General features: G+C 44.0%; 1 protein-coding gene across 4 annotated transcripts in view; it reads right to left on the bottom strand.

Moving 5' to 3' along the window:
• PTPRU (protein tyrosine phosphatase, receptor type, U) overlaps positions 1-25511 on the bottom strand; it is a 97540-nt gene that overhangs the window by 29220 nt on the left and 42809 nt on the right. For 3 of the 4 annotated variants that reach the window (XM_006894926.1, XM_006894927.1, XM_006894928.1), the window contains exons 9-15: positions 17839-17948; positions 17308-17509; positions 16890-16992; positions 14828-15101; positions 13978-14014; positions 13349-13487; positions 5986-6143 (exon numbers count right to left, since the gene is read on the bottom strand). In XM_006894926.1, coding sequence (XP_006894988.1) covers positions 5986-6143; positions 13349-13487; positions 13978-14014; positions 14828-15101; positions 16890-16992; positions 17308-17509; positions 17839-17948 — 1023 coding nt within the window. Of the gene's footprint in view, positions 1-5985; positions 6144-8702; positions 8733-13348; positions 13488-13977; positions 14015-14827; positions 15102-16889; positions 16993-17307; positions 17510-17838; positions 17949-25511 lie in introns of all 4 variants that reach the window. The other variant, XM_006894925.1, reaches the window with a different exon arrangement.

The following is a 25511-nucleotide window of genomic DNA, read 5'->3' as shown; positions in this document are numbered from 1 at the left end:
GGGGAAAAAATCCCACCTAGCTGTGGTACTGACATAAAGTCAGAGCCAGATCCAGCAGCACACAGCTGAGTCCAAGAAAAAAAACACAAGATTCCACAAACAGGCACCAGAACGGGACAGGATGACAAATGATGATGTTTCTAAAATAGACTTTCCATTTCCTGGACCCAGAGAAGACAGGCATCTCCGGCCTTTGTCCATGATTTCGCCTGTCTACATAAACACACACAGATGCTCTTGCTCACAACTGAGAAAAGGAAGAAGGGGAGAGGCAGACCCTCAGAGTTAAGATCACCACCATGGTATTCTGCCAGGCTCTCCTCAGGGCTGTCATGACTGTGGAACATCCTTCAATCATGTAAACCAATGGAGGGCTGAGATGCCACAGGAGAGCCCAGAGAAAAGAATGTGAAGGCTAGAGTCAGAGAGACCTGGATTCAAATCCTGACCCAAGTCAGGGCTCAGTTTCCTCATCTAAAATAAAGATCTACAGACCTTCCTCAGAAATAGGCACTTTCCTTGACCCCTACTCACCTTCAGACAAAGACAGGCCGGAAGTTATACAATCTCAACACATCCTACACTTTCCTTCACTACTTTCAACTTGTATGTACCTTTCCTTAAAAAACTATCTGTAAAAATAGCATAGAGTATCTAACATATTGAGCACTTTCGGGTGCCTGGCACAATTCTGAAGTTATTTAATCCTTAAACTAGCTATATAATGTAGAAATTATTATTATCCCCCTGTGTAAATGAGGAAACTGGAGACGAGTTGGGCTAAGTCACTTGCTCAAAGTTACAGAGCAAATAAGTGTGAGCATTAGGATTCAAGCCCAGGCCCATCTGACTCTAGGGTCTTACTGGACAATGAGCTTCCTCCGTTTCCTCCTCCCAATAAAAGTGACTTTGTAAAGATGAAAAGCAAAGTTCACATTTATTTGACAAACTATTTTGCCAGAACCCACTGGCACCATAAAGGTCAGAAACTCCAGCGGATGGGTCCCAAAAAAGTTGTGCATTTTCATAGGCAAGACTTCAGAGGCAATAGCACATTCTAACATGCTGGGAAAATCCTAGCTGGCTTCTTTATGCCAGCAAACCCCCACTTACCCAACATGGTAAGTCATTATTTTAAAACTTGTCTGTTTGGGCCTGCATCAAAACAAACACAGCTTTCTGATTAAAAGTACAGAAATCTGGCCACCAGAGTTTTAAAAAGAAAAGAAAGAGATAGCAGTTGGACAAGTGGATGATGAGTGGAAAGGAGAAGGTGGAAAAGCTTAGCTCCATCTTCTGAACAAACCCTGTGCTTCCCAGTCATCGTGCTCTGTATCCAGCCTCACTGCCCCCTTCCTCCTCACCATCAGCCGAATCCTATCATCCCAAATGAACCATTCCCACCCAAACGCATATATTCTCAAAACTCTGGCAGCACTAGTTGCTCCCATCATCCATACAACTATTAGCCTTGCATCAATTTGCTGGGTCAGTCTTGTCTCTCCAGCTTGTTAATGAGTTCCTTAGAAGCCATGTTTCTGTGTCTATCTCACAACAGAAAGAAGCAGCCAACACATCCCTCATTTCTAGCTCTTCCCCACACACTCTTGAGCTGGTTCCATCAGACTGTTCCATGTCATCCCTCTCCCTTGTCCATCTCTTCATGCAACACTTGCTATTCTTCACCCATGAACGCCTTTTCTTTCACATCTCTGCCAGTGCAAATGCTACCCATTCTTTAAGGTATAATAAAATGCAGTAGAAACAGCCCTTTGCAATGCAGGCAAATCTGCAATGAAACAGCCACTTTCTGGCTGTTCAACCTGAACAAGTGACTTCTCCAGAGCTTCCATTTCATCCTTTGTAAAATGAGGAACTGATAATACCTATCATGCAAATCTGTGGTCAAGATGTAATATAAGAAGGTACAGAGTGTTATTAATAAATTTATGTTAATGAATTTTTAAAAGTAGACAAGATAAGGGAGCTCTGGTAGCCTAATGGCAAAAAGCTGCACTTCAATCCTGAAGGCACATGGTTCGAATCCACCAGATGCTCCACTGGAGGAGGGGCAATCTCCCCCTGGGCCAGTCAGATCTGATTCAATGGTACACAACAAGGGGAGGAAAAAAAGTAAATGAGATGAACAAATTTCTAGGCAAGCATAACACTGAATGACATAAAAAGAAATTTAAAAAAACTTATGCCATTGAGTTGGAATCAACTCATAACTGGCCTTCTGTTGGGTTTCTGAGGCTGTAAATCACACAGGAGGAGACTGCTCATCCCCCAACCCCCCAGTAGTTGGTAGATTCAAACCCAGAGAGGTTAATAGAGCAACTCCCTACAGACTAGATTACCCAAGCTCCCTTAAAAAGAAATAGACTAAACAAAACTTTACCCCTTTAAACCCTTCCTTTTGTAAATTAGAAGTTTTTTGTCTTTCCATAAAACAAACAACAGAACAAGATTGTCTTATTCTTCTCCACACCAAAGTTTCCAATCTTTGTGAATAAGGGAAAAACTCAGGATCAGAAAAAGACCATGTTTATATGTTTGATAGAGACTGAAGGAACCCCCAAGATTAAGACCTTTGGTGACCCTTGAAGCCTATACCTAAAATCATTTTCGTGACTCAACTTCCAAAGAGGCCTATAAGGCTATCAATGAAGAAATTTACTAACAACAAGGAGAAATGCACTCTTTAGACTAATAAACCACAAGATATCAGAAGGTCAGTATTTGCCCAGGAACAAAGCTCAGAAAGAAGGACAAAATGAGAAACACAGGGAAGAAATGGGAAAAGTACTGTTAAAAGGTGGGGATTATAATCAATATCCCAAAACATAACTGTTGAACGGAAAACCAATTTGTTCTGTAAACTTTCACTCAAATCACAATAAAAAGCTAACAAACATCTTCAACAGTATTACAAGTATATTAGATTCAACAGTATATAAAAACATTTACTGATATCATCATATATTATGACATTTATCGTGACCCAACTGGATTTATCCCAGTTATTTCAGGTTCTTTAGGAAATCTACAAATGTCACTCTTATCACCAGAAGATCACATTCTTGGCAAGTTCAATGCCATTTTAAATAAAACATCTGAGCAAACTAAAAACCAAAAGTAATTTTCATAATCTAATAAGATATTCCTATTAAAAAAAATGAGCAAACTTCATTCTCAGTGCTTAAATGCTAGAAGAATTTAAAATCAAGAAAATAAGACAAGAATTCTATTTTTTGCTGAACATTGTACTATAGGTCTCAGATAGTGAGTGCCACGCAGAAAGACAAGAAACAACAAATAAAAAGTGGTAAAAAGGACAAAAATGGGTAGCAGTCGCAGATCCTTTCCTTGTATTCTGAAAATCTGACAGACTTTGCAAATTAAAATTAATAAGAAAGCCTATCAAGGAAATAAATAGAAGATATGCAAATAAAAATCAATGACATTTCTATACAACAGCAATAGTTAGAAAAGGCAAATTTTTTAAAGCTTATCTATTACAATAGCAGTCAAAATTGTAAGTAACATAAGAATAGAAATAGCTTACAAAAAGTCTTTAAAAAATAAAAAAGTTTTTAAAAGTCTTTAAGATTTTCACGAAGAAAATTACTGAAAGACATTAAAGACTAAAATAAATGCGGTTATATATTCATGGGTAGAAAGGCAATTTCATAAGATGTCCATTCTTCTCAAATTGATCTATAGATTTAATTCAAATCCAATCAGAACTCCAACAAAGTTTCTCAAGAAACTTGACAAGCTGATTTCTAAAATTTATGAGAAAATGAGGACAAAAATAGCCAAGATATCCTTGACAAAGAACAAAATTGGGAAAGTATGATGTTGCAGATATCAAAACTTAGATAGCTATAGCTGCTGTTGTTGTTGTTGGGTGACATTCAGTCAAGTATGACTCACAGCGATCCTATGAAGAGCAGATCTGAACCCTGTGCTGGTCTGTGCCATCCTCACAATTTCTGACACACTCAAACTCACTGTTGCAGTGACTGTGTTAATCCACCTAGTAGAGGGTCTTCCTCTCCTTTGCTGTCCCCTCATCTTAGTATTTATTGGCACAAGGATAACCAAATTCACCATTAAAAGGTAACAGAGAATCCAGAAACAACTGCATTTATGTGGAAACATGTTATGTGATGGGGGTGGCACTGCAAGCCAGATGCTGGTACACTTGGTTATTCCTTTGCAAAAAGATAAATAAAATTTTTAGCTCACGTTTTATATATATATATATATATATATATATATATATATATATATAGCAGTCCCAGATAGATAGACTTAAGCATATGATGCAAAGCTTTGAAAATTTCAGGGGGAAAAAAGTTTAAAAATATTCTATAGGCTCTAGGAAGGAAGGAAATTTTTTAAGAAAACATAAAAAGTGAAAACTATTAAGGGGGGAAAAAGTGATGACTTTGACTAAATTAAAATAAAAACTTTCAGTTCATCCAAACACACTATAAATAACTTGAAAGGATGAGCCACAACTTGGGAGAAGCTATTTGCAATTCACAAGCAACAAATGAGTATTATCCTAAATATATAAAGAACTTCTGAAAATCACTAAGAAGCAACAGAAAACCCAATAGAAAATTAAGCAAGAGACAGGAACAGGCATTTCACGGAAGAAAGAACCTGAATGGCCAATAATGACTTGAAAATACATTCAACCTCATTAGTGATCACAGAAATGCAAATTAAGGCTATAGAAAATTACCGTTTTACATGGACTTGTTCAGCAAAAGTTAAGAAGCCTGGCAATTTCTATCTTGATGGAGAGCAACAGAAACTCTTACATACTGCTGCTAGGCATGTAAACAGGCACAGCCACAGTGAGAAATAATTTGGCACTGTCTTGTCAAATTGAACATGAACACACTCCACAACCCAGCATTTCTACTTAAAGAATCTCCTTCACAGGTGCATGTAGAAACGCAGAGGACTATTCACAGAAGGAAGCCTTGTTCGGAATGACAAGAAAATGAGGCATAATTGGAATGTCATGGAAGACAGAATGGGCAAATAAATTGTGATATATTCATACCATGGAAAACCATACATCAGAGAAAATAAACTAGAGAAAAACATCCACATGGGCAAATATTAGAAATATGCTGAAAAACACACAGTAGTTTCATTTTTCTAAAAGCTCAACCAGGAGTGTTTGGTTCTGTTTGGTGAAGCATGCACACCTGGTAAAACTATCACCCAAATCACAAGAAATTTATAAATACAATGTCAGATAAGTTCCTGAATCAAAGGAAATAGGGGACATAATTCTAGACAGGGACAGGTGATGTTCTAGATCATGAGTGCAGTTCACTGCTTGCTGGACTACTCTGCTTCACAATGCCCATGACCTTCATGTACAAATCAACACTAAATATATGTGATAGCACGATTCATCACCCAGCACAGAACAACCCTCCAGCCAAGGTTCACTCCACTCTTCCCGCACGCCAGGCACAAATTATCTATATGCATTAGCTCATTTAGTCTTCACAGCAGCCTCATAAACAGAGATGTTCTTTATTTTTCATTTTACAGAATTAAAAAAAAAAGAGGTTAGCCGCCTGTCTGAAATTACACATCTATGAACAGGTCATTGCTGCAAACTCAAATCTGGGTGACTCCTGGTCATTTGCCCCCATTTGTCACACTTGATAAATGGCAAGCCCCTCCCTCCTTTGAGAATTTTACACAATCATCTCATTGGGCCCTGCTTTCTTGGTAGAGTTCCCTAGGGAGTCCCAATACAATGATGCAGAAATACTTCTCTGTATTTCTGGTGTCAGCACTCGTACACAGCAGGAGCTCAATAAATGCTTACTTTGGGGTGAGGGTTTTCTAGAACTCATCTGATGTGGGGAGGAGCACAGAAGTGGTAGTCTGTTGGTTGCTGGAGGAAGGGGACCCCAGGGCAAAGAAGAAGGGGGCACTCACCACGGGGGCTGTAGCCATGGGTGTCCATGAAGGAGAGGCCCAGCCGCTCATCTTCCTGCAGGGTGCTCTGGTCCGTGAAGCTCCGGTCCACAGCACTCATCATGTGGGTCTTCTCCTGACGATAGTTCACTGTGGCCTTGGTCATGTTCACTGGCTTCCTGCAGAGGGGGTGATGGGAGACGAGGGTGCTGAGCTCAGAGGTGGGTGGGGAGCCGAGCAATCAGGAATCTGACCCAGGAGCAAGCAGCTCTCTTAGTTTAAAAGGAATATATGATCAGGCATCATGTGTACGACAACAGTCCAGATAAGAGGTGCATAGCAAAGTGGACTGAGGGAGGGGTGGGGAGGAGGAAATTATGCAACAATGAATGATTTTTTTTTAAGTGAATTGGGGCAAGGAGGAAGGAAAATGTGCAACCATGAATGAATGAAAATCCAACTTTTCTGTAAACTTTCGTTAAAATCACAATTTTTAAAACTGAAGGAAAAAGATGAAGTATGGCTGATTGTCAAGGTGTCCCTGCCTCTATCCTTCCCACCAAATTCAGAGAGCAACTACGCCCTGGAGAGGCTGGGCTGGTCCCTGCCCTAGGATTGTTTGCTGAGCACACAGGGTGGGGCAGCAATAGATTCCCCTGTTCCCAGACTCCAGGTTTCAGCTCTACGACTAGGATGACAATTTGTGACTCTGGAGGTTTGAAAAAAAGCAAGAGAGAAAATAAAGGAATAAGGAGCAAGGGAGAGTGGCTGAGGGGCCAAGCACAGGCTAAAGGAAATGCCTTGGCACCTGTAATGAGGTTAGAGAAGAGCCTGAGGCCCTCAATCTCAAGGAAGCCTAAGAGCAGTCCCTCTCCTCAGTCCTCCCAACTGTAGGACAAGGGTACACCTGAGAAAGGACTTCCAGCTTATGAGGGATCAGGGACACTTGACCACTGAAGGTCTCTTTCCAGGTAGACCAACTCAAGATTTAAGAACTACCTGAGACAGATACAATAGCCTCTGCTGTCCAACCTGCCAGGACTTCACTATCTTTCTTGTGCTAAGAAAATGGCTCTGTGTCCACACTGAGGTGGGCCAGTCCTCTTGGCCTGGGTGCAAGATAGCTCAGCTGGACCAGGCCTCCTCCTCCTCCAGCCACTGCCAGGCTCTGGGCTTCGTCCTCACTGTGGCTCCAGAGAGGAACCAGTGGTCTCTTCCAGGGGCAGGTGAGGACAAGGGCCTGTGACCACGATCCTGGCAATCAATAGAAGACCATGAAAGTGAGAGAGAGAAAAGAGAATAAAGAGGGGAAAGAAGATAAGAGAATTCATTGGGTACAGAGAAAGAGGAGAGACTAGAACAAACAGTGTATAAAAGTACAAGGATAAAGAGAAAGAGCAAGATGGATATTGGGACAGAGAAGACAGGACAGAGACCAGGAAACTACAAGAACAGACAGAGACCATGGATGAATGACAACAGTCAAAGTGAACAATGGTACCCAAGGTAGACACAGAAGAGGCCAGATACTGGCCTAGAAGGCCATCCCCAGTGGAAGATCACAGTGCTCTGCTCCCAGCCCAGGTCTTTTGGAAGAACAACAAAAACAAACCAGTCAGACTCAAAGAAGACAGATGCTGGGAGGGACACCTAACATGATGTTGGCTTCCAGTTGATCTCAGTATGAGATCAGGCAGATGGAATGTTAATAGACACTTTCCAAAGTTCTGAATTTAGATTCAAAAATTCACTGCACAAGTAGAAATGGAGGGAGAGTTGCCTCATCAGCAATTCCTGCAGAAGCTGAGGTGGAGGCTCGGTGTGAGCTGATGGGGTCTGGGTGCTGGAGAAGCAGAACTAACACCACACTGGAGACTCATGCGAGTAAAAGGTCCTGGGAGGAGGAGCAGGGAGACCTGCTGTTCTCTGAGCTGACCTGGAGCCTCTGAGCTTTCTTTTAGGGAAGCTAAATGCTCAATAAGCACAGACAGGGGAACAATCTGGAAGGTCTGCAATGTGAGAGAGGACAGAGACAGAAAAACAAAGTAGCTCTGGCTTGATCGTGGAGTCAGCTGTAACCCCAGCTCTGATACTTTCTGTGACCGCTGACAAATTCCTTAACCTCTTTGAGCCTGTTTTCCCAACAATAAAATGGCAAATGGAGGTGGCAATTTCTCTTTCATTAGGCAGCTGTGAGGATTCTGTGTAAAGCGCCGGGGTTGGCCTGGAGGAAGTGCCCAGGAACAGGGGAATGAAAAGAGACGGGGGCCACGACTGAAAGAACAGATCTGGGCCACATACACACACACACACACGCACGCGCGCGCGCACACACACACACATAGGCTGTAGACTCCAAAGTGACACCTGCGTGAAGACATTTCCACACATGGTCTTTAGTCTCATGTCAGGGAGTCCTTCTGACCCACTAGAGCAGAGAGTTCAATCGCACAGGCCTGCCTTTAGGGGTGGAGAAGACACAGAGGCTTAGGGAGGTTGTAGAACTTGCCCAGGCTGACAACAGAGCAAGGTGCCAGACCTCAACAGTGACTCAAAAACCACACTGTGGCCTCATGAGAGGAGAAAAACACAGATGTGACCTGCAGTGGTGGGAAATTCTGAGAAGGCAGCGGGGGAATGGAGTTGATGCTAGGCCAGGAAGGGCATGGAGCTCAAGGGCACGCGGTCTCACGCTAGGAGGGACCCAGCACTCTGCAGGCTGAGGCAGAACTACTTACGGGTAGTAGGAGTAGGCATAGTGGTCTCTCCTGGCAGCATGCAAAGAGAACAACACGGTTGTGTCCATGATCCTTCCAGCAGGCTGGATTGAGCGCAGTGCCTACCCAGCAGGGAGGGACTCTGAGAGGGCTGTCCTGAGACCAAGCAGGTCAGAAAGGCCCTCCTTGTCCCAAGGACTGGCCAGCTCAGAGGCTGAGGGTCAGGATCAGAGGACCTTTCTAAAACACCTCCTCCTAATGCTGGAGGTATAGGGAGCCTGGGGGGAGCAGAGCTAATAGACACACTCATACACGCACATGCATGCACCTGGAGAAAGACACAGAAAGTTACATACTTACGCAGAAACAGACACACACTCATGCACAGAAACAATGACATACACACTCTCAGTTACACACACAAACTCAAAGTTGTGTCATCCCCATGTGTGACTTATATATATTCACAAAAGCAGACATACATGGCACATAAACACATAACATTCAAACACACACTCATAGAGATACATACGCTTCCATGCACTGACATGGAGAAAAGCCCACAATCAAATCAATTCACCCCAAGTTGCACTCACCCCCTACAGAAAGCACCCTCCCCACATTGGGATCTGAGCCTCTTCACCTGCAGGCCCCTCTATCCCTGAGGCCAGGCCTTCCATTATGTCTCTGCCTGGAAGTGAAGAGGAGGCCTAGTGGCATGATATTTAAAAGAATTTAGCCCTTAACCAAAAGACTGACAGTTCAAACTCACCAGGCACTCTGTGGAAAAAAGATGAGGCAGTCTGTTCCCATAAGATTTATTGCCTTGGAAACTCTGTGGACCACTGTACTATGTCTTTCAGGGTTACTATGATTTAGACTGAATCAAAGACAATGGATTTGATTTTTTAGTCTAGGGGACAGGGGAAGAGTGACTGGAAGAAGAAGTCAGGGCAAAGAGGGTTCAAGCTGGATTCTCAAGGCAAATCTATGGAGCATCCTCTCATCCACTCTATCTACTCCTGAGACACAGTATCCATTAAAGGAGACTGGTCACCCCTCATGGAAAAAAATCCCAAAGAACAGAGGGATCAAGAATTCTATTTTTAGCACAGAAGTGGATATGCAGAGGGAGTCTGAGCCCCACTTAAAAGATGGGAAAACTGAGTCCCAGAGAAAGTCATTATCTGCCCTAGGACACAGTGTGGGTCAGTGGCAGAGTCCAGAGCACGTTCTAGGCTTTAGATGCCTGGACTAAAGGCCCAGCCCCAGAACCACCTCTGTTGGCATTCCCTCCTGAGTCTCCACACAAGCTCAATTGAGGGGTCACCTACTTTTATGTCACCCCCACAGCAAGGACCCCAATAGTGACTTTACAAAGGAAATCTTGCAGGTTGTAGGAAGGAGAGAAGAGAAAAGAAAACTGAGGTCCAGCAAGGTCAGGAGACCAACTTGGGGTCACACTGCAAGTCTCAGTCATTCCAAGGAGAGAGGGGATGGTCAGCCCCAAGTGGCTGTCACAGGGGCCCCAGGAAGGGCCAGAGCCAGATTGAGAATATGAACTCGCCAATGGCCACAACTGCTTCCCACCACCCTCGTTGGGCCTTTTCCTTCCTCCAAAAACACCAGGTTAACTGTCCTCCCTCAGTAACCTCTACATCCACTTGTTATAGTCACACCCCAAGTTGTCCTGAACACCTCGGCTGAGGGTGGTCTCCCATGGATACCCCACAATTCAGAATGACAGAGTGTTGAGGGGCACAGTAGCTGCTGAAAGGGCCAGGGAAGAATCCAGGGGTCTGAACTACACAATGGAACTGAACGGTATCTAGAGGAAGTCAGGAGGACCTGGGAAAGGGGGTCCTAGAGTTTGGTTCACAGGATTCTGGAGTAACTTTGAAGGGTTAATGGGTTTAAGTAGCTCCATGAAGTAGAAGGGCTCATAGTGAGGGCTGGGCAGCAACTCTTACCCAACTGTGGGCAATTGTTTTTGCAGGGGTAGGTGATACTCCTATTTTCCTTTGAGGGGAGATTTCTAAGACTTCAAATGCAAACCTCCAAATTGGACTTTTCTTCTATAGCCCTCTCCATCCCCTAACCCGCTCAGACCCTGTAGGGCAAGTCCCCTGATGAGGACAGGAAGTGCCACTGACCCTAGGCAAGTTCCCCAGACGTGGTGAGGTCCTCCACTCTTGGGGCCCTTAGAAACATAGGCTTTGTGTCAAGTCTGGCTTCAGCTCAGGACCTGCCACTGACCGGTCCACTAACATGAGCAAGTCACTTAAATTACAGTCTCCTTGCTGGTAAAAGGGCATGAGATCTGTTTCATGGATCAGGAACCAATAAGGAAATGCTCCATTTCATCTACTCATTTCACAGAACTGAGCCCAGCACACAGTAAGTACTCAGTAACTAATGTTCTAAGGGGATGCACATAAAGCTGTTGGCAAATCTTAACTATTCATTAAATTAGTTAAAATAATTTGTCTCAAAGTATTTACATATATGTATGTGCATATATATGTGTATATATGTATATACAAATATGTATACATATATACTTATATACACATATATGTGTGTGTATATATATGCATGTGTATGTATGTGTGTGTGTGTATGTGTGTGTGTGTGTGTATAAGCTCTGGTGGCCTAATTGCAAGAAACTGCACGGCAATCCTGAAAGCATATGGTTCACGGCCACCAGCTGCTCCACAGGAGGACGGGCAATCTCCTCCCTTGCGATTGCCTGTGAAAACCTGCCAGAGGCTCAGCTATGGGCTGGTACTGATTCTATGGTACACAACAACAACAATAACACACATAAAAGGGGGCTCTGGTGGCCTAGTGGCAAGAAGATGCAGTGCGATACCAAAGGCACACAGTTCCAGGTCACCAGCGGCTCTGCAGGAGAAAGATGGGCAATCTCCTCCTGTGCAATAAACTGCCTCTGAAAATCTGCCAGAGGGTCAGTTATAGGTCGGTTTCCACTCTATACTACACATTATATTAGTTTAAAATATCTTGTCTCAAAATATTTACATATACTTTATATGTGTATATATGCATAAAGGGGAGCTCTGGTGACAAAGAGCTGTGCTGTCACACTAAAGGCATGCAATTTGAATCCACTAGTTTGTTCCTTGGGAGAAAGACGAGCCATCTCCTCCTGTGCAATTTTCTGCCTCTGAAAACCTGCTGGACGGTCTGCTATGAGTCTATTCCACCTTGATGTTATATATACATATATATAAAGGTCATACTTATGGGTAAGAAGTTACACTACCAATGCAGAGACAGGGGATTTGAATCCACCAGCTGCTCCACAGGAGAAGGATGAGCAATCCCCTCCTGTGCCACTGAAAGCCTCTGAGAACCCTCTGGAGTGTCAGCTTCCAAATTGACAGCAATGAATTGAGTTGTTGTTGATATGCATGAAACATGTATACTTTGTCTCATGAAGCTGTGCAGGGGCTAGGACTGGGGAAATCCTTGACTCTCTCTCATCTGCACACCCGAACATGCTGGCACAGTAACCCACAGACTCGCTCTCTGCTGGTGCCTAGCCTCCTCCTCTTGGATGCTACTTATCTGCACCCAGCAGCCCTGACATCCAGTGCCAGCACACCCAAGTGTGCCCAGTCTGGCAGCAACAGGGACTACAGAAGCCAGAATGTTGTGGGAAGGGGATGGAGCTGGTTCTGTCTCTGGTTTCCTGGGAGGCCCAGAATGAGCCAGTGCCCCTCTGGGTCTCAATATCCTTATCTTCAGCTAAGATGCTTGGACCACAATACGGTGGGGAATCGGGGGATGATGGGGAGACAGGGATGTGAACCAGGGGCCTCATGCAGCCCTAATTCCCGGTGCTCAGCCTTCATTTGCTCCATGAACTGGGCTCCCTGGGAGGGTTTCTGAAGATTTGAAAACATGGAAAGGATCTGCTTTAGAAAGATCTGAAAACCATAAAACTAAATGTATTTTAACTACCTGAGAGGCTCTGAGCTCCACAACTCTAAAATTCTGAGATTTGTAGAATCTCAAATCCTAGGCTTAACAAATTCTGGAATCTAAAATGTGCTAGGATTTGTGCTGCTCATTGCAACATGCATTAGGAAATGTGTCATTCACACCAGGACAGACTTTTCAGACTAGCGAGCAGTAAGGACAGGAGAATGTTCTCTCCATCGAGGCCTAGAAGAACTTCTCAGAACCAACTATAACAGAGTCCAGGGCATGCTGGGCTCAAGAAGGGGGAGTCTGGGAAGAGTCATGGCTTGGAGCCCTTGGTTTGAAGGGGAGTGAGCCCCATATGCCCTGCTTAGAGTCAACCACACAACCCTGTAGTCAGGGCAGATAAATCAGCAAAAGGGCTTTCACAGAACTGGGAACAGAATCTCAAGCCACCCCTCAGATCCTTCTTGCTAGACCAGTGCACAGGTCCTTGCTGACAGGCACTAAGTCCTTCCCTGGACAGAAAGCACCTGGCACCAACCAGACCTGAGTTCCCACAGACACTCTGCAGCAGCTCCATTTGCTGAGTCTCGAGCTTCCCACTGGCCAGCTCAGGTCCATCCACAGGCCCACTGTCCCAGCTCTCACTGTTCTATGTCCACCAGACTTGCAAGGTGCAGGAGCTGTGGGTGGACAAAGACACCAGCCTCACTCACCCCTTGCGGATGATGACAATGATGGCCCCCAGGAGAAGGATGAGGACCGCAAGCCCCCCTGCACAGATGCCCAGGATGAGCCCCATCTCCTCTGATCGCTGAGACACCTCCAGGGGACGCTTGTTTTCCTTGCAGGCAGCTGGGGAGAACAAAACAGGGCAGAGGATCACAGGGGACAGGGACCACCTAGCCTGTGCCCTCAGGATATGTACCCAGTGGCACAGGCTGGGCTACACAAACACAGAGAAAGCTGACCCAACACTGTCCTTTCAGTCAGAATCATCTCCTCACCCTCCCTACAGGTCTCTCTCTCTACCCTGGGAAGTGGAAGGAGACGGATACTGAGCCAGGACTGGTTCCTGGTAGCCATCCACCCTCTGGCCCAAACATATCTGTTCCCAGAACCATATTGTTCCACAGAACAGCCATATTGTTCCACTGAACAGCCCTGGGCTTCTGCCAGCGCCCCTTCTGTAACCACCCTGCTGCCAGCATGGGGAGAAGTAAAAGGGAAACCCTTCCTGAGTCCAGACCTGCAGGCCAGCCCTCCTTCACTTGCCCAGCCCTGGGTTCTCAGGATCCCTCCCTGGGGAGGACACTGGACAGGCAAGGAACCAGGCAGGGCTTACCTTTCCGGGCAATACGGATGCAGTTCAGACGGGTTTCCTAGAGACATAGATCTGGTCTCAGGACCCTGACCTGACATGACCCTTCCCAGACCAGAATCTTACGGAGTGTATCTTGGGTCCAGTCTGGTACAGACTGTACCTACGGGCATCTACACCCAGCAGAAGGGCCTAGGGGGATCCAGGGAAGGAAGGACCTGAGATGACAGGCCTGCAAATAAGGGGCAAGGAAAGTGGGCAAGGCAGCCTAGACTAAAGGAAATGGGAGAAAAAGAATGTAGAAGGAAGCGGGGAGGTAAGACCTCAAAAGTGAGGGCAGGGCCCAGGCCTAAAGGTTCAGATTAAGGAGAGGGAGGAACTCGAGGAGGAAAAGTCAAAAGGGAGTCACTTCAGGGAGGAGGACGAACCCTTAGACTTCAAAATTTAAAGTTAAGGACAGGAGGCTGAATTGGACTCCTCTGGACAGGAAAGAGACAGCAAACTAGGACCTCAGGAATGGGACAGGGACTGCACTGAGGACATGGGTAGAAAAGGAGGAGCCTGGAAAAGACTCAAGAAGGAGGTGGGGTTCAGTGGGAAGGAGCTGGGGGGTGTTGTTCATGAAGGGGCGGCCATGGGAAGGGGAAGGGAGGGGAGGGTCTTGGGCGAAGGGATTGGGCTGTGGGTAAAGGGAGTGGGGCTTCCATAAAGGAGAGGGACTCTAGGAAGCTAGAAGGGTAAGAGGAAGAGAATGGGGTCTGGGGCATCTCTGACTGCCCTTCAGGCCTCTGTAGTGGGCCAGCCCCTAGGTTTTCCCAGCCTGTCACCCATTCCACCCTTATCCACACCCACAATGCCCCAGCCTGTCCCTCACCCCCTTCAGGTGGCTTGTTGCCTGAAAGTAGATGAGATACGACTTCCTGGGCTCAAGTGGAGGGTTCCAGAAGCCACGATAGGTCTGGTTATCACCCACGGTGAAGGGCATAGCTTCAGAAAGGCTGCTGGCCGCCAGTTCAGCACCAAAATAATGCACCAGGCCACGTGCCAACGCTGTGTCAAAGGTCAGTGGCACTGGGAAGCAGTCCTGGCCACCTGGCTCCCGCCGCACGCGCCGCTGCCGCTCTTCCTCCACGATCACCTGGTACACGCTGGACAGAGCCGGGAGGTAGAGCATCAGGGGAAGTCACCACCTGGTGGCTAAGGTCACGGGCTTCGGGTCAGGTAGACCTGAGCTCCACTAATTGGGGCTCTGCCTAGGCCTCAGTTTTCTCCTCTGTAACAGGGAATGACCACAGGCCTATACCATGAGGTCAGTGTGAGGATGAAATGAGGTAAGGGACACAGCAAGTTTAGCAAGCTGCAGGCAGCTAGGGCATGGCAGCTGTGATAGCTGTTAACTACAGCTCAAGCCTGAAGCCCCATCCCTGTTCCTCAGGGTGCTCCTGTGCCTAAAACACACACACAAGCCTCAGATTTCACTCACATCTGGGCCTCAGTAAATTAGGTTCGCTAAAATGCACCCGTTCATTCACTCATCAAACAATGGCCTGGGTTTGTGCGAAAGACTTGGGGATCCAGCCTGGCGCTCCAATTGAGAGATGTTACTAAACAAGCAAGCAAGAGAACCCCTAACATTCATCTATGTACCTTCCCAGGCCCTGACTTCCCACCCTGATGTGCATTTCCAGGTCCTGACTTCTGTGTTTCTGTTTATCTTATCACTTTACTGAATGGGCTTTCGCTGTGAGTGCCTCTTAATCCTCTGTGGAACAAAGCCGGGAGTAAGTACACAAATGCTGACAAATTTAAATATTCCCCATCACAGCCTCTGTCACGTCTTGGTGTGTGACATCCTGTACTGACAGCCTCTGTTCTGGAAAGCAGAGTGCCTTTTCTTCACTCCCCAACTGCTTTGGAGCTTCAAAGATGCAAGGGAATTGTTCCAGTGTCCTGGGATTTGGCCCACTTGCCTATTCTCTGTCTCTCATCCATTAAAACACCAGCTCAGACCCCTCTCTGACTCCCAAGCAGAGATCAGGCCTCCTGTTCCAAGTCCCACAAGGAGATGATAATAATAACCCTAACCATGAACAAATGCATCTTAATCTTAATCACATTTAATTCTCATAGCCACCAGACACAATAGGCAGGATGATTACCATTATGCAGATAAGAAATAAAAACTCAGAAAGGCAAAAGGACAAGCCTAGATTATACAGCCATCCTGTCCCCCACCACACCCTGCCTCATTGTTATTCCTTAGGGACACTGTAAGTGCACACATTTGTACATGCTGCCAAGTACCCCCATACTCACATACCACAAATCACTATCTTTTTATCTCTATCTTATCTCTTCTTTCTTTCTTCTCCCCCACCCCACACACAGAGACACAGACACACACACACCTTCCATATACACACACCACCTTCTCCCCAGCCAGAGGCAGCCACCATGGCATCAGCAGCCCTGCTTCTCCCGGGAGAAGCCAGTAGAGTAGCCAACTTCTTGGTCACTCTAGAGAGTTAGTGCTCTCTGGCAACCTGCCCTAGCTTTTTAGGAAACTCATGCCTGTGCCTTCCTCGGCAAAATCCTCTAGGAAAAGGCTAAGGACAAATAAGATCCCCAAGGTTTCACTTCAGCAAGGTTTGTGAAGGAAAGTCCTGTGAACAGGCCTGGACAGTCACTTCTCCCAGTGGGACACTATCCAACAATGTCCTAACAGTCACCACACGACATCCATGGCTTCATAAGGGAAGGGATGTGCCTTCCCAGAATGCCCTCCTCCAGACCCTCTGAACCCTCAGGGGGCTGAAGGAGGACAGAGGTGAGCTGCATGGCTTGGGGCGGGGCGGGGGAGGAGGCGGCGGGTATGGATTGAGGAAGGAGCTCTTTGCTAGGGCCCTGACTCCCACCCCTTGTTCCTGCTTTCCCACCTGATAGGTGCTCCACGTCCTTGTGCTGGCCTCAGCAGCACGGTGATGGTGTTCTCAGACTCGCCCAGGGGAGACGGCATGTCTGCATAATCAAAGCTGGGAGCTGGGGAAGGGGAAGGATCATGAGCACACAGCCAGACCAGGAAGGTCAGCTTCCAGCCTCCCTGACTCCCGGACTCCAAACTCTCTGATCCCTCTGACCTGAGTATCCCTGACCCCTGATCTTTGGCACTGATCCTGACCTCAACCCTCTGATTCTTCTAACCACAATCTTCTGGTGCCTCTGATTTAATCCTCTCTAGCCCCTAAATGATGCATTTAACTCAGCAGGGGCATTCTGTACCCCTCAAGCCCCCTCCCAGCTCCTTCTGTGCCCACAGATCCTGGGCCACTCCAGAACGACCTCACTGGAGCTTACCTGAGATGTTGGTGGTGATCTCTGTAAGTGCTGCTTGGCCAAAGCCTTTGCCTGTGCGGGCTCGCACAGAGAACAGGTAGGTAGTACCTGGGTGCAGGTTGGAGAAGACGTGGTAGGTCTCATTACGGAGCTTGGAGATGGTGCGCCGAGGGCCTGGCACATTCACTGCTGGATCAGAGGACTCGATGCTCTGGTAGCTGATCTAGAGAAAGGATGGGCAGGTAGGTAGGCATGGGGGCATGGGAGAGCATCACTGGTCCAGAAGTGCTCACCCATCAACTCTCAGGAGAGCTAAGGATGAGCTGTGGCAAATGGAAGAGGCTCAAGATGATGGATTTCCATTAGTCCAAGCCCCTGGTTACCCTCCTTGTTCCCTCTCTTGGGGCTCCCTTCCTCATCCTCATGACCTACAGGGCAGAGACTAAGGGTATAGTTAGAGGAAATCTGGCAATTCCGTATGCAACAGGGGTAAAAACATCTGCCTCCAACCTTCCACCAAGCATCCTCAGTGCAATAGGGGCCCAAACCTACCTCATACTGGGTGATGAGACCATTTGGTTCCTGGGGCTCCTCCCACTTGAGGAAGATCATGTCCTCCAGCGGAGTGAAGGTCAGGGATTCAGCCGCAATCCCACCAGGTACTGTGAGAAAAAGGAATTTGGGGGGCAGGAGACAGTGGGCTTTGAAAGCTGGGTTCAAATCCTAGTCTTGCCATTCCCAAGCTGTTTACACTGGACTATTCATTCAACTTCTCCAAGTCTCAGTTTCTTCATCTGTGAAATGAGGATGATAACAATCCCTCCCTGACTAGAATCAAGGCTCCCTGGTGGCGGAGTCCATAAAGTGTTGCACTGCTAACCAGAAGGACATGTGTCTCCACAGTTCTAATCCACCAGCATCATTGAAGGAGAAAGGTGTGCAGCTTCCTCTCTTTAAGATTTACAGCCTCAGGAACCCAGAGAAGGGTCACTAGGAGTTAGAATCAACTCAGTGGCAGTGATTTTTATTTTCTTTAACTAGAATCAGGGGTTCCTGAGTGATTCAAACACTAATGTACAACCTGAAAGGTTGGAATTTGAGCCCATCACAGAGATGCTGTGGAAGAAAGGCCTGGTGATCTACGTCTAGAAAAACAGCCACAAAAAAATCCAATGGAGGGCAGTTCTATGCTGATACATACACAATTGCCATGAGTCAAAAGCCCCATGCCAAATGTTAACCATTTCATATAGTGGAGGACTCGAAAGTGGTAGCTGGCATTGACTTTACTGTGCAGGTTGCATTCAGTAAGAAAAAGGTTTGCATGTTCTAATTTTATTCCTGTTGGGTAGTTTTCAGAAAATACAGATATTTGTCAGAGAGATAAAAACAACAATTATGTTACGGTGGCAGGTTTATGGGCAATGTTTTCTTGTCTAAAATTTTTAAATTACATAAACATATGTTCAATATAGAAAGTCTAAATGATCATAAAGAAAATGAATGACATCTAACATTCCATCACCTAGGGATAAATACTGTCAGCCTTTTGGCACAAATTCTTTCAGATTTGTTTTTTGTTGTTGCTGTTCTATTTTGTTTTTGCTTTAATGTGCTGTCTTAACAGTGAGCACAGGAATTTCTTCTAGGAACAGAATGGTCTTTTTTTGGAAAAGACATTGAGAGGAAGCAAAAATCCTATGACAGTAGAAACTAGAAACCAAGATCTCAATCTAATGGCAGCTAAGCTGTCCAATGTTAAAATGAACAGTTAACAAGAGGGCCACACTCTCTATCTATCAAAATGGTAAAATCAAGAGAGAATTTCAAGTACTGGTTAGACACAGAACAACCAGAATTCTCACAAACTGCTAATGTGAATGCATTGGTATAACTATTTCAGAAAACAGTTCATTTCAAAATGAACCCATTTCATAGAACCTAGCCATTCCACTCTAGATAAACCCATCTCACATAACTGAACATTCTACTTCCAGACATAAACACATAAAAAAATGTATATGTCTCATACAGCTCTAGTGGCTAATGGTAAGGAGCTCCAATGTCAACCCAAAGGCACATGGTTCAAATTCACCAGCTACTTCACAGGAGGAAGATGGGAAGCCTCCTCCCACACAATTTACAGCTCTGAAAACTCACTGGAGGGTCAGCTATGAGTTTATTCTGAGATGCCTCCTTCGTTTGCAGCAAAACTTCCTACTCAGAGTTTCCTTAATAGTACATGTTGTTCTTCTTGATGTGTTATGTGTTATGTCAAACTGAAATCAACTCATAGCTGACCCTCCAGAAGGCTTTCAGAAGTTGTAAATCATACAGAAGGAGACTGTCCATCTTTCTCCCATGGAGCAACTGGTAGATTAGAACTTCATGCTTTTGTATTGACAGCACAATCGGAGACAAGGCTAACAAAGCTCCGTCTCACATACTTCAGGCATGTTGCTAGGAGAAGCTATTCCTTGGAAAGGGACATCATGCTAGAAAAAGGTAAAGGGTCAGTGAAGGACAGGGAGGCCCCTAATGAGATGGATTGACATGGTTACAGCAGCAATGGATTCAAATGTGTCAGAAATTATGAGGATGGCACAGGATAGGACAGGGTTCAGATCAGTTATTCATAGGGTCACTAGGAGTCGTGCCTGACTCAAGAGCACCTAACAACAACAGGTATGTAAATAGTGGTATACTCATATAATGCCAAACGACAATGAGAATGACTGGTGTAGAGTACAGAACTGCAACAATGGCCATAGAGTGATTGCTGTGTGTTACTGAACACAACATTGCTGAACTTCTCAGGCATAAAAGCTACAAGAGAAAAACCAGACACAAAAGAATACCTATTGTACAATTCCACTTACATAAAGTTCAAAACCAGGCAAATATTAATCTATGCTGTTTCAGTCAAGATAATGATTACTTGACCATTGGGAGTTAGTGACTGGGAGGGGAGAGTGGCGCAAGGGCTTCTGGGTTGCTGGGCATGTTAGTGTTTGATCTGGGTTTGATCCCTGTGTGTTCAGTTGTGAGAATTCACTGAGCTGGCCACTTAAGATAGGTGTAGTTTTCAGTAAATGATATACTAATAATTCAATAAAATATAAATACATCTTTAAATTATCAGTTATTGGAAGTAATGGTGGTCAGGCAAAAAAAGAAGGGGATCAAGCAGTCACAGTTAGGCCCAGCCAAGAAAGGATGAACTGGGCACACTAGCTGAGGATGGGAAGGTGCAGAATTTAACAGACATGGTTTTTCAAGGGAAAATATTTTTCATCCAATCATTCATAGACATTTTGTTGTATAACATTAATTACAACTAATTAAGTTAGTTAATTTGAACCCTCGGCCAGGTTCAAATTGTCTTCCTGTCAAACATTCTTCTAGGTGGTATAGCACTGGTCTGTGCGTTTCTGTACAGAGGTAACTCGTGGTTGCTGTGATGCTGAAGACTGTGACATTGATGTGCCAATCGTGGTAATGGGAACCCATGGTGGACAGTGTTGGCTGGAGCTTCCCGACTAAATCAATCCTGGAAGCAGGAGCAGCATCCACTTCCGAAATGGCTTGCCTCCAGAAACTCTATGTACGAACAGTGCTCAGGCTGTTCTTTCATAGGGTCGCTATGAGTCATCTACGACTCGACAGCATCAAACAGCAACAACAACTAATTAATGCAATTAATGTATTACAATTGCTAATCAAACATGACTCTTAATAAGAATTCATTATTATTTTTCTTGCCTTTCCTATCCCTTCTCATAGCTTCAACATAATTTAAGAATAGTATGGTCTGAAGTTCAACTTGAGGTTGTCTGCAGTATACTTCAGGGTAAATCTCTCCAATCCTCACTCCCAGCCCAGCCAGACCTTAACACAGGACATACACACTGTCCTGGGTGAGTGAAGTTTTTGTGGAAAATGAAGGAGCAAGATTTTATGCCTAGGCCAGTGCTATGCAGGATAGAAAAGTGGGCATATGAGCAGCAAGAAAAATTATAAAACTCAGGAGTCTCAAGAGTACCTGGGAATGTTCAGAATCTAGGAAAGGCTTCAGATTTCCACAAAGTGTAAAACTTGAGATTGGGTTCAAATAAGCAAAGATCCTACTCAGCATCAAAGTTACACCTAGGTATGTCAACATTAGAGTAGACCTGTTAAGGGTAATAACCAGTTTTTAAAAATCTCAACTCTGATTCTTACCCACAAGCTATGTGATCCTGGTCAAATTATTTAGTCTCTTTTCCTCCATTATCTATAAATTACAGTATTAAGAGTAGCCTACCACAAAGAATTGTCTTGAGGATTATATGCACTAATATATTAATATTAATAATATATTAATATTAAGGAGCTCTGGTGGCCTAGAGGTATGAAGATGTGCTGCAGTCCCAAAGGCATGTAGTTCAAATCTAGCAGCTGCTCTGTTGAACAAGGATGGGAATTCTCCTACCATGCAATTAACTGCCTCTGAAAACCTCCTGGAGGATCAGCTATGGGTCAGTTCTAGAGCAAAGGCACACAGCAGCAACAACAATATATGAATATAGAGAGCTCTGGTGGTTTAGTGGTAAAGAGTTGCACTGTTAACCTAAAGGCACGAGGTTCTAATTCATTAGCTGCTCCATGGGAGAGAGATAGGCAATCTGCTCCAATGCAATTTAATGCCTCTGAAAAGCCCACTGGAGAGTAAGCTGTGAGTTGGTTCCAACTTGACAATACACAACAACAACATAATATGTAAATGCTTAGTAAGTATTAGCTTGACATATGCAGCACACTGTACTACACCTAACAAGGCTGGGCCATAAAACAAGGAACAAATTTCAAGACTAAAATTAGAATATGTATTCTGACCACCAAGGAATTAAGCTAGACATAAATAGCAAAAAGATATTTAGAAAAACCCCAATTACTGGAAATGAAGTAACATAATTCTAAAACCTCTTAGGTCAAAGAAGAAATCATAGCAGAAAGTTTAAAATATGTTGAACTGGATGATAACAAAAATAAGATATATCAAAACCTGTAGATATAAAGTCTTACTTAAAGAAACTCAAGAAAACCTAAGTAAAAAGATAGCCTATGTTCATGGATTTAATATTCTTAAAATTTCAATACCATTCAACTTTATCTACAAATTCAACATAATATTTATCAAAATTCCAAAAGCTAATCCTCAAATTTATACAGAATTACAAGGAGTCCCAACTAGCCAAAGCATTTGCCCACGGATAAGGCTCAGGAGGTGGGTAGGGAAGAAGGATCAACTGAAACAAGAATCACAAAGAATCAGGAAGAAGATATATTCTGAGTATTGTAATTAATTTTATAAACAAGATGTGTATGATTGGTTGACTGGAAAACTAATTTGCTCTATAAACTTTGACTCAAATTACAAGTGAAAGAGAAAAGGAAACAATTTAAGCAAGGACTCGAGTAAATGCTTACATATTGTTTTCACTACAATGTTTTTTATAGTATTCCCAAAAGTGAAAACAGTCCAAGTGTCTACCCACATATGAACAAATAAACAAAACATGGTATATCCATACAGTGGAATATTATTCAATCACAAAGAGAAATTAAGTTCAACATGATTGAAACCCGAAAATATCACTGTTGCTCGATGTTGTTGTTAAGTACAGTTGAGTCAGAACCAACTCATAGATGACCTTCCAGTGGGTTTTCAGAGGCTCGAAGCCACACAGGAGAAGACTGCTCATCTGTCTCCAGGAGAGCAGCTGGTAGGTTTGAACTGCCTGCCTTTGAGTTGGCAGCACAGCTCCTTACTCATCAGGCCACCAGAGCTCCCTGGAAACATTATACTTGGTAAAATAAGTCAGAAATCAAAAGGATAAATATCATATGATCCCATTTATATTAATATGAAAAATAAGCAAATGCAGAGACTTAAGTTTATTCCAGATACTAAAATGTTTACCAAAAAAAAACACAAAATGAAAATTATTACTTAAAGGATACTTCTTCTTGTTGTTATGTACCATCAAGTCAACTCATAGCTGATCCTCCAGCAGGTTTTCAGAGGAAGTGGATCTCACAGGATAAGATTGCCCATCTCTCCCAAGGAACCACGTGGATTGGAACCATGTATCTGTTGGCAGTGCAACTCCTTACAACTAAATCAGCAGAACTCGAGAAAAGGTACTACGTTTCCATTAAAAACTCATTGCCATTCAGTTGGAACATTACCATAACCGGCCCTCCATTAATTTTTTAGACTGTAAATCACATGGAAGGAGATTGCCCATCTTCCTCTCTTAGATATGCTGGCGGACAGATTCAAACCACTAGAGAAGCTCAGCATTTGGGTTAGCAGCACCATTCCCAATGGACTAGTCCACCAGAGGGAGATGAAAAGAATTTGGAAATAGTTGTGATAGTTACACAAAATGGTGAACATAGTTAATGACAATAAATTGTATGTGCTAAAATTACTATAAGGGCAAAATGTTTTATATGCATGTACTTTTCCACCCAAGTGACTTACTCCCTCTGAAAACCCACGGAACAGTACATAAAAACAACATGTTACAGGTATATGCATATGTTTGTTGCTATTCGGTGCTGCTGAGTAGATTATGACTCATAGAGACCTTATGCACTACAGAATGATATACTGCCCAGTCCTACTCTATCTTCCCAACCATTGCTATGTGTGAGCCCATGGTAGTAGCCGATATAACAATCCATCTTATTGAAGTCCTCTTTTTCATTCATCCTTTAGCAAGCATGATGCCCTTGTCCAGGAATTGCTTCCTCCTGATATTTGTCCCAAGTATATGAGACAAAGTCTTGTCATTTTAACTTCTAAGGAGTGTTCTGGCTATACTTCTTCCAAGACAGGTTGGTTTGTTCTTTTGGTAGTCCATAATATGTTCAATAATCTTTACAAACACAAGCAGTCAATGTATCATTTCCTCTTCAATCTTATTCATTATCCAGCTCTCTCATGCATATAAATTGATAGAGAATACATAGCTTGGTTCAGGTGTACATGTGTCCTCAAAGTAGAATCTCTGACTTTTTAACATAGCAGATTTCTACAATACAATATAATTTGTTTTCTTGACTGTTGCTTCCATGAGTGTCAATTATGGATCCAAGAAAAAAATTTTTTTATTCATTGTTCCACATTTTCTCCCCCAGCCTGCCCCACAATGCACCCCTTATTCCAGATTATTGTCATACATATAATGCCTAATCATACACTCCTTTTGGACAGTTCTTCCCCTCGTCTATTCTAATGCAGTGTTCATGATCTATCTACTCTTTCTCCATTCCCTCCCAACCCCATCATGTCTGTCCTACTTTATAACAGCAATGTTATATAGTATTTGACCTTTTGTGATTAAAATATTTCACTTAACATAATGTCCTAAAAGCTTCCCCATGTTGTGTAATGTTTCAGTATTTCATTGTTTTTCAGTGCTGAGTAGTATTCCATTGTGTAGCTATACCGTTGTTTTTCCATCCATTCATTTGTTTGTGGGAACTCGGGTTGCTTCCATCTCTTTGCTATTGTGAATAATTAAGCAATAAACATGAGTGTGCAAAGAAAAATTAAATTCTTGACAATTTCAGTCTTTTTTACTGATTATCTAAATGTTGTTAATTGGCCCAGTGTGAGGATTTCTGTTTTCTTTATTGAGATGTAACCCATACTGAAGGCTGTACTCTTGGGTCTTCATTAGTAAAGGCCTCAAGTCCTCTTCACTATCTGTAAGCAAGGTGGTATCATCTGCATAACTCAAGTGGTTAATGAGTCTTTCTCATCTTAACGTAACATCACTTCTTTTTGGTTTAGTGCTCCACTCATCATTCAATATTTTGCCTATAATTCAACCTACTGTCACTGAATCAGTTCTAGCCTATGGCAATCCCCCATCAGGTTTCCAAGGCTATAAATTTTTTTCAGAGAAGACTGCCCACTTTCCACCCAGAGACTTGGTAGATTCAAATCATTCACCTTTTTGTAAGCAGTCCAAAAATTTACCACATTAGAGAGACATATACAGAGAGAGAGAGATACAAAGCAGGAGTGGCATCCACTTCCTAAATAACATGCCTCCAAAGAAAACTCTATGAACTTTAATAAATGTCTATAGTGGTAGAGGGGCTTCAGGCCTTTTGTTCACGGAGTCACTATGAGTTGTGCTTGACTCAAAGGCAATTAACAACAAATT

This window comes from Elephantulus edwardii, unplaced genomic scaffold, assembly GCF_000299155.1.
Source record: "Elephantulus edwardii isolate Elephantulus edwardi_28Jun2011 unplaced genomic scaffold, EleEdw1.0 scaffold00152, whole genome shotgun sequence".
NCBI lineage: Eukaryota > Metazoa > Chordata > Mammalia > Macroscelidea > Macroscelididae > Elephantulus > Elephantulus edwardii.
Note: the sequence above shows the minus strand (reverse complement) of the source record. Positions and strands in the feature narration are given on the sequence as shown.